This window comes from Ylistrum balloti, unplaced genomic scaffold (assembly GCF_031769215.1).
Source record: "Ylistrum balloti isolate Yb309-2 unplaced genomic scaffold, AGI_CSIRO_Ybal_v1 Utg370568, whole genome shotgun sequence".
NCBI classification, from domain to species: Eukaryota; Metazoa; Mollusca; class Bivalvia; order Pectinida; family Pectinidae; genus Ylistrum; species Ylistrum balloti.
This window is the reverse complement of record NW_026782356.1, coordinates 1263605-1278361: the sequence shown is the minus strand read 5'-3', so window position 1 is coordinate 1278361 and position 14757 is coordinate 1263605. Positions and strand designations below refer to the sequence as shown.

The 14757-nt window shown below is 35.8% G+C and overlaps 1 protein-coding gene across 1 annotated transcript in view; it reads left to right on the top strand.

Moving 5' to 3' along the window:
* LOC132556388 (E3 ubiquitin-protein ligase ubr3-like) overlaps positions 1-12424 on the top strand; it is a 37098-nt gene extending 24674 nt beyond the window's left edge. Inside the window, exons 32-37 of the mRNA XM_060220791.1 lie at positions 551-655; positions 1131-1256; positions 1835-2026; positions 2393-2602; positions 8708-8847; positions 9104-12424. Of these exons, the coding sequence (XP_060076774.1) occupies positions 551-655; positions 1131-1256; positions 1835-2026; positions 2393-2602; positions 8708-8847; positions 9104-9221 (891 nt within the window). The 3' untranslated portion in view covers positions 9222-12424. The remainder of the gene's footprint in view (positions 1-550; positions 656-1130; positions 1257-1834; positions 2027-2392; positions 2603-8707; positions 8848-9103) is intronic.
* The last annotated feature ends 2333 nt before the right edge of the window (positions 12425-14757 follow it).

The following is a 14757-nucleotide window of genomic DNA, read 5'->3' as shown; positions in this document are numbered from 1 at the left end:
TTACATTATATTATTAGGTAAATATTGGTAAGACAATGAATGTATGTACAAAGTATATTTTGCATTCATAGAATACAATAAATTCATGATAAGTCTTTTTAACACAAATAATCAAAGTAACACCTGGTCCTGATCAGTGAAGTACACAGGAATACCTTTCTTAAAAACAATTTAAAAGTTTAAATAGGGTAGATGAGTGAAAGAAATGAAATAGATAGATGATGGAAACTGTAATGTATCGATAATATGCTTGATCAACTATAGGGGTTAATGGGTTAGTCTCTCTGATAATTGTATACATGTTGCTTAGCATATATGAAGGCATGCTTCATGTCTGTGTTGTTTATTAAATGTCCATGGCACAGAACAGGATTCTTCAGTAGGTTAACTTCAAAGCAACTTCCTCTTTTTTTTCTAAAATATGGTAACCTGTTATTTCTATCTTTTTATATATACATCATGCTCTTAAATAAACCTTATGATTGTTTTTTTCATCAAAGGTTAGAGAAATGATAAAAATCAACCACTTTGCTACTTTGAATTTTACCAGGTATCATTTGACAGTCTGGAGGGGATGCTAAGTCATGTAATCACAAGGTTAGAGGTCAGCCGGCTGTATGAAGATGTTGATATGCAGGATATCGGAATACCAGCTGTAAGTACAGAATTTTCAGCATGTACTGTAAAATGTTATCTTCAAATGTACTAATATAATGACCCCCTTTGTACTAATATAATGACCTCCTTTGTATGTTAGGTAGCTGAAATAAAGAAATTTAGAGGTTGGTCACACCGTCAAATGTTATGGTGTTCCATACAGCTCAGAATATTTTACAATGTTCTTATATCTTTTCAAATCCATCAGATGTTTAAAGATTGATAAAACATACTGAGTTATGGAGAGAGTGGACCTCCTTATCTATATTTTGGTATGTACTTTAGCAAATTTTGACCAAAGATTTGAAAACTGCATTAATACAGGTTAAATTATGCTGCAGATAAATCTCTGTTAAGAATCTTATTATGAAAGATACTTGAACTCCCTGAAGATTTTGATTTGTAAGTCATCCCTCTGCTATGTGAAAGACATTAAAATTAAAAATGAAATCAATGTTTAAATTCCATTACAGATTTGTCAAAGTGTATGGTCTCCTCACTGTGTAGACATGGCTGTACAAGATTTCTGTCTCCCGTTTCTAAAGATAGCAGCACTTGTTAGACATCATATGTTTGAGCTGGAGTTCCCGGAGAAGACGGTAAGATGACAAGTTGTTATAGAAACTCAGTATAATGTTCTGGTTTAAATGGTATAGTTACCTTTATGTATTGATGTGTTATTCTTAATTTGAAAATTCATTTTTTCATGTCCCTTCAATTTAAGAGGTTTTGTTCTTATCAAACCGATGGTATTAAAACATCAAGTTCTACCCCAAGTGCTCATAGGTCAAGGTTGAATTGTCAAAACTTCTGAAAGTTCTTCATACTAAATATGCATGGGAGAATATGAAAATATTTTCTAGTCTATCGGTTACTCTTTTAAGTATGAATAGTTCTGAAATTCAAGTGTTATAAGCCTGATAAGTTTCTTCTAAACAGTGAGTGCTCACAACTTCTGGAAATATGAGGGTTACGTACCTGACTAGTTTCTCTTCAGCCATAAGCACTCACAACTCCTGGAATTTGAGGGTTACGTACCTGACAGGTTTCCCATCAGTCATAAGCACTCTCATCTCCTAAAAATTGAGGGTCACATACCTGACAAATTTCTCTTCAGTCATAAATTGCTCACAACTTCTGGAAATTTCAAGGATGTCTTAATTTTTTCTTTCTGTAGCCAAATGTAACAGAGTTCCAGGAGACTTGTCAGTTCCTAGGCCTCAACAAGATTGGCACTACAATCACACCACCAGGTATGGTGACTAGTTCATCCATTGTTCATTGGCTGGTTCCTGAACCATTAACTCTGGTGAGGGCGTGGTGTACAGACCTGACAAACTTCATCAACAGTCACCCTAGTGATGCCAAGGTAAATCTGGACTTCAGATCTCTGATAGAATATATATAGTGTTACCCTTTCTGTTGGAATAGTGTAAAATTGATGCAAGCTTTCAATGGTCATTAGACTACAACATAATTCAAGTTGTATATGTATTCTAATGTTTTCTTTTTAAATTTGCCATCAATAGGCGAGTTAAATGCTTTTCCCAGATTTATACAGTAACTGTTCTTTCTTTTGATGTCATTACTTTCCATTATATCAGTGTTTTATTGTTCCTTTTTGTGACCTTTTCAAAATATACTGAAGGTATACTTGTACTGATGTGTATATTATTTATTGATTTCATTGGAATAGTTGGCAAAGTATTATAGCTTTAATGTACAATTTTCCCAGAGCTTGTTGTTGAGGAATCCAACCTGGTACCCACCACAGCTGATAGCTCTCCCACACCACTACTACAAGATCTTCCAAGCCTACAATAATGCCACCTGCTCTATGTGTACCAATGTACCCAAGGACCCAGCCATCTGTATGGTCTGTGGACGCTTCTTGTGTTTCCGTCAAATATGCTGCCAACAGCAGCGCATCTACGAATGTGTTAGAGTAAGTACAGTGGTATCTATGGGTGTGTTAGTGTAAGTACAGTGGTATCTATTCAGTGTTAAAGTAAGTACAGTGGTATCTATGGGTGTTTTAGAGTAAGTACAGTGGTATCTATGTCAGTGTTAGAGTAAGTACTGTGGTATCTATGTCAGTGTTAGAGTAAGTACAGTGGTATCTATGGGTGTGTTAGAGTAAGTACAGTGGTATCTATGTCAGTGTTAGAGTAAGTACAGTGGTATCTAGGTCAGTGTTAGAGTGAGTACAGTGGTATCTATGTCAGTGTTAGAGTAAGTACAGTGGTATCTGTGGGTGTGTTAGAGTAAGTACAGTGGTATCTATGTCAGTATTAGAGTAAGTACAGTGGTATCTGTGGGTGTGTTAGAGTAAGTACAGTGGTATCTATGTCAGTGTAAGAATAAGTACAGTGGTATCTATGTCAGTGTTAGAGTGAGTACAGTGGTATCTATGGGTGTGTTAGAGTAAGTACAGTGGTATCTATGGGTGTGTTAGAGTAAGTACATTGGTATCTATGGGTGTGTTAGAGTAAGTACAGTGGTATCTATGTCAGTGTTAGAGTAAGTACAGTGGTATCTAGGTCAGTGTTAGAGTAAGTACAGTGGTATCTATGTCAGTGTTAGAGTAAGTACAGTGGTATCTATGTGTGTTAGAGTATACAGTGGTATCTATGTGTGTTAGAGTAAGTACAGTGGTATCTATGGGTGTGTTAGAGTAAGTACAGTGGTATCTATGTCAGTGTTAGTACAGTGGTATCTATGTAGAGTACAGTGGTATCTATGTCAGTGTTAGAGTAAGTACAGTGGTATCTATGTCAGTGTTAGAGTAAGTACAGTGGTATCTATGTCAGTGTTAGAGTAAGTACAGTGGTATCTATGTCAGTGTTAGAGTAAGTACAGTGGTATCTATGTCAGTGTTAGAGTAAGTACAGTGGTATCTATGGGTGTGTTAGAGTAAGTACAGTGGTATCTATGTCAGTGTTAGAGTAAGTACAGTGGTATCTATGTCAGTGTTAGAGTAAGTACAGTGGTATCTATGTGTGTTAGAGTAAGTACAGTGGTATCTATGTCAGTGTTAGAGTAAGTACAGTGGTATCTATGTCAGTGTTAGAGTAAGTACAGTGGTATCTATGTCAGTGTTAGAGTAAGTACAGTGGTATCTAGGTCAGTGTTAGAGTAAGTACAGTGGTATCTATGTCAGTGTTAGAGTAAGTACAGTGGTATCTATGTCAGTGTTAGAGTAAGTACAGTGGTATCTATGTCAGTGTTAGAGTAAGTACAGTGGTATCTATGTCAGTGTTAGAGTAAGTACAGTGGTATCTATGTCAGTGTTAGAGTAAGTACAGTGGTATCTATGTCAGTGTTAGAGTAAGTACAGTGGTATCTATGTGTGTGTTAGAGTAAGTACAGTGGTATCTATGTCAGTGTTAGAGTAAGTACAGTGGTATCTATGTCAGTGTTAGAGTAAGTACAGTGGTATCTATGTCAGTGTTAGAGTAAGTACAGTGGTATCTATGTCAGTGTTAGAGTAAGTACAGTGGTATCTATGTCAGTGTTAGAGTAAGTACAGTGGTATCTATGTCAGTGTTAGAGTAAGTACAGTGGTATCTATGTCAGTGTTAGAGTAAGTACAGTGGTATCTATGTCAGTGTTAGAGTAAGTACAGTGGTATCTATGTCAGTGTTAGAGTAAGTACAGTGGTATCTATGTCAGTGTTAGAGTAAGTACAGTGGTATCTATGTCAGTGTTAGAGTAAGTACAGTGGTATCTAGTCAGTGTTAGAGTAAGTACAGTGGTCTTTCTATGTCAGTGTTAGAGTAAGTACAGTGGTATCTATGTCAGTGTTAGAGTAAGTACAGTGGTATCTATGTCAGTGTTAGAGTTAGAGTACAGTGGTATCTATGTCAGTGTTAGAGTAAGTACAGTGGTATCTATGTCAGTGTTAGAGTAAGTACAGTGGTATCTAGGTCAGTGTTAGAGTAAGTACAGTGGTATCTATGTCAGTGTTAGAGTAAGTACAGTGGTATCTATGGGTGTGTTAGAGTAAGTACAGTGGTATCTATGGGTGTGTTAGAGTAAGTACAGTGGTATCTATGGGTGTGTTAGAGTAAGTACAGTGGTATCTATGTCAGTGTTAGAGTAAGTACAGTGGTATCTATGGGTGTGTTAGAGTAAGTACAGTGGTATCTATGTCAGTGTGTTAGAGTAAGTACAGTGGTATCTATGTGTGTTAGAGTAAGTACAGTGGTATCTATGTCAGTGTTAGAGTAAGTACAGTGGTATCTATGTCAGTGTTAGAGTAAGTACAGTGGTATCTATGTGTGTTAGAGTAAGTACAGTGGTATCTATGTCAGTGTTAGAGTAAGTACAGTGGTATCTATGTCAGTGTTAGAGTAAGTACAGTGGTATCTATGGTCAGTGTTAGAGAGTAAGTACAGTGGTATCTATGTCAGTGTTAGAGTAAGTACAGTGGTATCTATGTCAGTATTAGAGTAAGTACAGTGGTATCTATGTCAGTGTTAGAGTAAGTACAGTGGTATCTATGTCAGTGTTAGAGTAAGTACAGTGGTATCTATGTCAGTATTAGAGTAAGTACAGTGGTATCTATGTCAGTGTTAGAGTGTTAGAGTAAGTACAGTGGTATCTATGTCAGTGTTAGAGTAAGTACAGTGGTATCTATGGGTGTGTTAGAGTGAGTACAGTGGTATCTATGTCAGTGTTAGAGTAAGTACAGTGGTATCTAGGTCAGTGTTAGAGTGAGTACAGTGGTATCTATGTCAGTGTTAGAGTGAGTACAGTGGTATCTAGGTCAGTGTTAGAGAAGTACAGTGGTATCTATGTCAGTGTTAGAGTAAGTACAGTGGTATCTATGTCAGTGTTAGAGTAAGTACAGTGGTATCTATGTCAGTGTTAGAGTAAGTACAGTGGTATCTATGTGTGTTAGAGTCAGTGGTATCTATGTCAGTGTTAGAGTAAGTACAGTGGTATCTATGTGTGTTAGAGTGTTAGAGTAAGTACAGTGGTATCTATGTGTGTTAGAGTAAGTACAGTGGTATCTATGTGTGTTAGAGTAAGTACAGTGGTATCTATGTCAGTGTTAGAGTAAGTACAGTGGTATCTATGTCAGTGTTAGAGTAAGTACAGTGGTATCTATGTCAGTGTGTGTTAGAGTAAGTACAGTGGTATCTATGTCAGTGTTAGAGTAAGTACAGTGGTATCTATGTCAGTGTTCTATGTCAGTAGAGTAAGTACAGTGGTATCTATGTCAGTATTAGAGTTACAGTGGTATCTATGTAAGTACAGTGGTATCTATGTCAGTATTAGAGTAAGTACAGTGGTATCTATGTCAGTGTTAGAGTAAGTACAGTGGTATCTATGTCAGTGTTAGAGTAAGTACAGTGGTATCTAGGTCAGTGTTAGAGTGAGTACAGTGGTATCTATGTCAGTGTTAGAGTGAGTACAGTGGTATCTAGGTCAGTGTTAGAGTAAGTACAGTGGTATCTATGTCAGTATTAGAGTAAGTACAGTGGTATCTATGTCAGTGTTAGAGTAAGTACAGTGGTATCTATGGGTGTGTTAGAGTAAGTACAGTGGTATCTATGTCAGTGTTAGAGTAAGTACAGTGGTATCTATGTCAGTGTTAGAGTAAGTACAGTGGTATCTATGGGTGTGTTAGAGTAAGTACAGTGGTATCTATGGGTGTGTTAGAGTGAGTACAGTGGTATCTATGTCAGTGTTAGAGTAAGTACAGTGGTATCTAGGTCAGTGTTAGAGTAAGTACAGTGGTATCTATGGGTGTGTTAGAGTAAGTACAGTGGTATCTATGGGTGTGTTAGAGTAAGTACAGTGGTATCTATGTCAGTGTTAGAGTAAGTACAGTGGTATCTATGGGTGTGTTAGAGTAAGTACAGTGGTATCTATGTCAGTGTTAGAGTAAGTACAGTGGTATCTATGTCAGTTTTAGAGTAAGTACAGTGGTATCTATGTCAGTGTTAGAGTAAGTACAGTGGTATCTATGGGTGTGTTAGAGTAAGTACAGTGGTATCTATGTCAGTGTTAGAGTAAGTACAGTGGTATCTATGTCAGTGTTAGAGTAAGTACAGTGGTATCTATGTCAGTGTTAGAGTAAGTACAGTGGTATCTATGTCAGTGTTAGAGTAAGTACAGTGGTATCTATGGGTGTGTTAGAGTAAGTACAGTGGTATCTATGGGTGTGTTAGAGTGAGTACAGTGGTATCTATGTCAGTGTTAGAGTAAGTACAGTGGTATCTATGGGTGTGTTAGAGTAAGTACAGTGGTATCTATGTCAGTGTTAGAGATGTCAGTGTTAGAGTAAGTACTGTGGTATCTATGTCAGTGTAAGAGTCCACAGACAATTGACATTGGTATTATTTGTGTGTCTGAACAGTGTTTACAGACATTTGACATGGATGTTATTTCTGTGTCTGAACAGTGTTTACAGGCATTTGACATGGATGTTATTTGTGTGTCTGAACAGTGTTTACAGACATTTGACATGGATGTTATTTGTTTTGTATGTACAGTGTCTGCAGGCATTTGACATGGATGTTATTTGTGTGTCTGAACAGTGTTTACAGACATTTGACATGGATGTTATTTGTTTGTCTGTATAGTGTCTGCAGGCATTTGACATGGATGTTATTTGTTTGTCTGTATAGTGTCTGCAGGCATTTGACATGGATGTTATTTGTGTGTCTGAACAGTATTTACAGACATTTGACATGGATGTTATTTGTTTGTCTGTATAGTGTCTGCAGGCATTTGACATGGATGTTATTTGTTTGTCTGTATAGTGTTTGCAGGCATTTGACATGGATGTTATTTGTTTTGTCAGTATAGTGTCTGCAGGCATTTGACATGGATGTTATTTGTTTTGTCAGTATAGTGTCTGCAGGCATTTGACATGGATGTTATTTGTTTGTCAGTATAGTGTCTGCAGGCATTTGACATGGATGTTATTTGTTTTGTCAGTATAGTGTCTGCAGGCATTTGACATGGATGTTATTTGTTTTGTCAGTATAGTGTCTGCAGGCATTTGACATGGATGTTATTTATTTGTCTGTATAGTGTCTGCAGGCATTTGACATGGATGTTATTTGTTTTGTCAGTATAGTGTCTGCAGGCATTTGACATGGATGTTATTTATTTGTCTGTATAGTGCCTGCAGGCATTTGACATGGATGTTATTTGTTTTGTCAGTATAGTGTCTGCAGGCATTTGACATGGATGTTATTTGTTCGTCTGTATAGTGTCTGCAGGCATTTGACATGGATGTTATTTGTTTTGTCAGTATAGTGTCTGCAGGCATTTGACATGGATGTTATTTGTTTGTCAGTATAGTGTCTGCAGGGATTTGACATGGATGTTATTTGTTTTGTCAGTATAGTGTCTGCAGGCATTTGACATGGATGTTATTTGTTTTGTCAGTATAGTGTCTGCAGGCATTTGACATGGATGTTATTTATTTGTCTGTATAGTGTCTGCAGGCATTTGACATGGATGTTATTTGTTTTGTCAGTATAGTGTCTGCAGGCATTTGACATGGATGTTATTTATTTGTCTGTATAGTGCCTGCAGGCATTTGACATGGATGTTATTTGTTTTGTCAGTATAGTGTCTGCAGGCATTTGACATGGATGTTATTTGTTTTGTCAGTATAGTGTCTGCAGGCATTTGACTTGGATGTTATTTGTTTTGTCAGTATAGTGTCTGCAGGCATTTGACATGGATGTTATTTATTTGTCTGTATAGTGTCTGCAGGCATTTGACATGGATGTTATTTGTTTTGTCAGTATAGTGTCTGCAGGCATTTGACATGGATGTTATTTGTTTGTCTGTATAGTGTCTGCAGGCATTTGACATGGATGTTATTTGTTTTGTCAGTATAGTGTCTGCAGGCATTTGACATGGATGTTATTTATTTGTCTGTATAGTGTCTGCAGGCATTTGACATGGATGTTATTTATTTGTCTGTATAGTGTCTGCAGGCATTTGACATGGATGTTATTTATTTGTCTGTAAAGCACATGTCCACAAAATTTGACATTGTGTTAATTGTTTGTTTCTACAGCATTCCATAGAGTGTGGTGCAGGGACAGCAATGTTTCTACTAGTCAACTCTAGTGTGGTGGTGGTGATTCGTGGACCAAGGGCCACACTTTGGGGATGTGTCTACCTTGATGAACATGGCGAGGAGGACAGAGACCTCAAGTGAGTTATACAAGGGAAGATAATTAGGATGAATCATAGCCTTTTTTTAAATATTTTAAACTTCATTGTTGTTTTATCTTTCTTAAAGCCAGCTATCACAAAATCAGGGAATATTATTTCATAATGGTTTCGGGTTTGTATTAAGGTCAAGTCAAAATGATTGGAATATAAAGTTTTCTTGATTTAACCTGAAGCTTTTGTCCTTTTTCTTGCATGGTTTAGACTATCCTATATGCATGATGTCTTTGTGTTGTAGACGAGGTAAGCCACTCTTCCTAAGCAAGGAAAGATACAACCTTTTACAACATCAGTGGATCTCACATAACTTTGACCATAGCTGTAAACGTTGGATCTGGCATCAGGATCGTCTGTAAGTTCCTGTTTAGGAATTATGAGATCCTGTAAGGAATTCCTGTGGCCACTGAAGATACAGCTTGACAAGTCACCTTGATCAGTATTCACCTGTAAAACCATGTAAGGAATTCTGTGAATGTGCAAGACATAGCTTGACGATTCCACCAGGATTGTCTGTAAACTCCAAGGTTTCTTGTATAGTGTTTGCTGTGATGGTAGATAGCATGACTCTGAGATTCTTTTTTTTATATGATAAGATGTAGCTTGATTTGTGCCTGTTAATACTTGTAATGAATGTCAATTGACTCTGTGATACCTATAAACCTACCTGTTGGATATCAACAGAACTGCTTAGTCCTAGACAGCACTAAGAGCTCTAAGTGAGTTTGAAATACAAGCATTATTGTACTGTTTTGTTACCACTAAGTTTTTGTTCTATCAGTAATCTTAAATCATGCAATATATGCACAGGAATCCACAATTGATGAAACCATTGATAACTGTGGCCTAGATGTTTATACCAGCACCAGATATCAATGGCAGTGAATTAAGGTATAAAACATGCCACTAAATAATATAGGAGTTATAGTAAAATATTCCAAAGCAAGTAGTCAAACCATTAGGATTAGATACAAAAATACATTTCCCTCCTTTACTGTGTTCATAGAAAGCACAAAAAACTTCTGTAATGCTATAAAATGTTGTATGATACCTAGGTGCCTATCAGGTACCCTCGGAGATTTGCAGAATCTTACAATATGCAGGTACCAATTAGTACCCCGGGTGATTTATAGAATCTAATATAACACCTGGGCACAGCTTATTTAAGTTAATATTATTTTTGAGAATGGAATAATATTGCCAAAATAACCACCTTAGGAATTAAGTTTAAAATAGAAAATCATGATAAGTTTGAAATCTTCAGTGAAAATTGCATCCACTTGGCTACAAGCTTTGATAAAATGGTTAAGATTACCTGTGAACTGTGATACAAGGTTAAAGGTCAACATGTTAGATATGGAATACATAATGTTATGTTTTTCTTCAATATGTCTGTTAGTGCCAATGCATTAGCTTGCTATATAGGAGGGTTTTGCCTGTTTGCTGGCTTTTGCACCTCCCAAAGATCCCTGGTCAAAATATGCTGTTTTTTTTCTTTATCTAGCAATAATCTTGGTCAGAGTCCAGCACATTGTTTCTTAATCAAGGTAAAGGGCTGGGCATATTACAGAACAATATTATTTTTCTGACTCCGAGTAAGGGGCTGGGCTTTTTACAGTTCAATATTATGTTTCAGACTCAGAGCAAGGGGCTGAGCTAGCTTAATACAAAATAGTTTCATAATTCTGACTCAGAGTAAGAGGCAGGTCTTAGTACAGTACAATATTATGTTTCTGACTCAGAATAAAAGGCTGAAAATATTGCAAAACAATAAAATGTTGAAATGGTGAAAGGGGCTAGAGGTTTGCTTATTATAGGGCAATGAAATGTTTCGAACTCAGAGCTTTTTAACAATAATTTAAAACTACACTGAATATATGTGGAAACTAAGGTGTATCAAATATTAATATGTGAATGAATGGGATATATCAGTAATTCTTCTAGCCCATCATAGCACAGTGTCGATCAATATGAGTGGAGATGTCAGTGTCAGCTGTGAGTAAGTATCCTCTTTGTTTAAGAAGGACGTACACCAACATTTTGACTAATTGTGTTATTCCTTGTTCAGTCAGTAAACAACCAGTTACACTCTAAATCAGTAACTGTTAGTAATACATGTGTTTTTAATGTCTCTTCATTTACTACAATACAAAATCTCTGACTATAAATTATGCAATAGTAATACATGTGTTTTTATTGTCACTTCATTTACTACAATACAGAATCTCTGACTATGAATTATGCAATACTTGAATGTCTTGACATCTGTCTTTTAGTCTTTTAGTTTCATGTCATTTCCTTTGTAATGTACTTTTTTCTTCACCATTTGGTGACCCTGATGACCTGTGTGTCGACGGGTCATTTAACAATACAATAATGGTAGCACAGATCATGACTTACTAGATATGGTTCTATATATAGGTCTGTATGATACAGCATACATTGTCAGCATCAGTCGGACATTTCTAGTGTAGTTCTGTGACGTATCAACTTTCTTCTGGTTGTGAATATCAAGACAGTAAAGGAGTTTTCGATAGATTTTCTTTAAGGAAACTTTTTTGTCTTTACTTTTTTCAATATTTTTTTTTTCAATTTGACAAGATTGTGCCATTTTCACAGCATTTTATTTAATGTCACATTATCAGTCTATAATCCAGTGGATTTGCCCATGTAATATTCCATATGTTTGCATATATCACTAGACTATACCATGAAGCATTTTTAATTGGCTGCCCCATAGGGATAATGATCGTAATACGTCACAAATGCATTATAAACATCATGAATAGAAATTGGTGCAACAAAATGGCTGTCACTGTTTGATTTCGTCCACAACATGTTGGATTTTAAAAAATAATGTAACTTTTCTTATTTTTGTGATAAAAAGGTATGTTAAATTTGTTTTCATTTAATTATATGAGTTTTTTTTTCTTGATAAGACTTGAAAAAGTAAAAACTTCTTAAGCAAGTTTATTTCATAATATCTCCAATGCAATAAAAACTCATTGATCCTACACGTCTATGTAACTGGTAAGTATGTAAAGTGTTTATTGTGAAATGCACCAGAGGATTTTAAATTCAAATTGTGAATCGTGATTTTTGGACATTGTTGTATGTTTTAGATAATCTTATATGTTTATTTCCAGTCCTCAAGCGAAGCTCCTTGTGTACTAACACTAAAACATTCCCCATATATTTAAAAAGAATTTGACGTCCTACTGCTAAACCAATGAAGCTAAAAAAACCAGATGAAAGAAGATGATACTACATAATACCCATTAAACTTACTGACGCTGTTCATAGACTTTTCATGTTGTAGTAATTTAAACACTTACACTAAGCTACATGATACTCTGTCATGAGTGTTCCATTTTGAGGTTGTGATTCTTTTTCAGGAGAATTTGTAAAACACATCTTTTGATTGAAAGTACAAAATACTGTTCATGCTTATGGTGTTAAGATGTATGCCATTGTGCCAGTTTAAAATCATCATAAGTGTATGAGTATATTACAATTACAGATTACCTAAGGTTCATTAAGCGTGTTTGTTTCCCCCCCCCCCCCCCCCCACCCCCCTTTTTTTTAAGTCTTTTTATAATTTTAAGCTCCTAACATCAACAGATAAACACTGTTTTGATTATGTCACACATATATGTCACTACCCAAACTTTGTACTTGGTGTCTGTTTCTAGTTTGTATGCCAGGTTATATTGTTTGATATGACATGAAGCATGTTCTGGTGACCAGAAAGCTGGATGTGTAAACACATTTGATAATTTTCTTAGTACTGAAAGGGTAACAAACTTTATATACCTGTGATTTGTGTATTCAGGATACATGTTACTTGTTAAAATGAGAGATTAATGTGACTATCTAGGCTATTTTCTCTAACTATGACATTGAGACTTCAGACTGGATGCAACCTGACTCTGACTTTGACACTTATGGTATGTATTACAAATACTCTTCTGACTTTGGGACTGGAGGATGCATGCTATGTGACTGTGACTTGGGGACTTCAGGATGCATGCTACCTGACTGTGACTTGGGGACTTAAGGATGCATGCTACCTGACTGTGACTTGGGGACATGAGGATGCATGCTACCTGACTGTGACTTGGGGACATGAGGATGCATGCTACCTGACTGTGACTTGGTGAGTTGAGGATGTATGCTACCTGACTGTGACTTGGTGAGTTTAGGATGCATGCTACCTGACTGTGACTTGGTGAGTTGAGGATGCATGCTACCTGACTGTAACTTGGGGACTGGAGGATGCATGCTACCTGACTGTGACTTGGGGACTTCAGGATGCATGCTTTGTGACTGTTACTTTGGAGTATGAGTGACTTAAAACCTTATAAGATTACCCCTTGATTTTCCCTAATGGAGAAATTGAGATTCAAGGAAAAAAAATTTGGTGAATGAATAGAAGAGTTGTATGACAAGAATACTTTTGAGTAGAATACAGTTTTTCTCATGGAAAATAAAAGGTACCATAATGTTGTCGGTTTTTTTTTCAATTTTTTCTAAGAAATTATGTTATTTCAGTTTATATAATTGTTTTGAAAGAATCACTATAAATTGTTGTCTTGTTTTCTTCCAATTATTTTTTTTTTTCAAACATGAACCATATACTAATAGACATGACCATTTTCCAGATCAAACATTATAATTTTTGTACTGTTAAGTGTTCATTTATATCCAATTGCATTGCCTTGATGTTGTTTTGGGTTTATTAAATGACTGTGGGCAACACATTGCTCAAACACATTAATTTGGTAATTTATACTTTATATAGCTAGAAACATTGAGATTAAATGTGATAGGAGTAACAATATGCATTTAGGGGAGTTTTATGACTTTATAGTAACAAATACTATTTGATTTATCAACATTATGGTAGATAACACTTTTGTTTTCACTGGCTCTTGATTGCTGATAAACTACATATAATTTTTATTAATAAATTACTCATCCATTGAAGCTTCATGTATATTTATTCTATGAACAATTTCGATGTAGCTCAACTTCCAATGTACTGTCAAGATCCTAGTTATTGTCTCAATGAGGCAGTGTGCAAATGTGTATGTTTGTGGGATCTAGGTTTCCTTAAAATTTTCCACGCCCTCATGACTGCAGTATTTATTTAGTTTTGTTTACCAATGCAATCTTCCTATAGATGTGTTATGACCAATACAGGTTCATGCTCCCCCCGCCCCCGCTTACAGTCTATCTTGTTGTACAATCAGACAATCTGAATACTGTGACAAGTAAGATATATATGTAATTGTAGGATTTCTTCTGGCATGTAATTTTCATGCAAATCCAGATCTTAAATTCTCTAATTCTAGCTGTATTTTGTTCTCAACTGCTCAGAATGGCTGTTTTGTTTTCATTTCTAACCTTTAAGATTTTTAGACTGTTCACTGTTTAAGTCAAACCCTAGAGAAATAGAATACAAGATAGGACCAGTGTAGTTGTTCAATGCAAACAAGATTTTACAGGTAATGATGTACATACAGATATAACAGTAAGTGCTGTTGACAAAAAATCACAATAACAAGATCAGTAAAAGATGAAACCTCAACATTGTTTACCATTCAAGTCTTTTTTGCTGGATATTTGATAGTTTATGATTTTGTTAGTTTCAGCTAGTTGCTTAGCAGCATATTTTAGCACATAGCAACACAAGAAAAAATTATTTTCTGTTGATCTGGTTGGTTATAAAGGATAACTGGGACTATAATAGATACTTACATTTAACAGTAAGACCAGTTTCTGGATAAACATTTGTGATAAATTGTCTAAACACACCTCCAAGAGGTCAGATTTTCCATATCCGTGATTGGTCATTGCAATATTGAGAAAAAAAAATAAAACTTTCCTTTACAT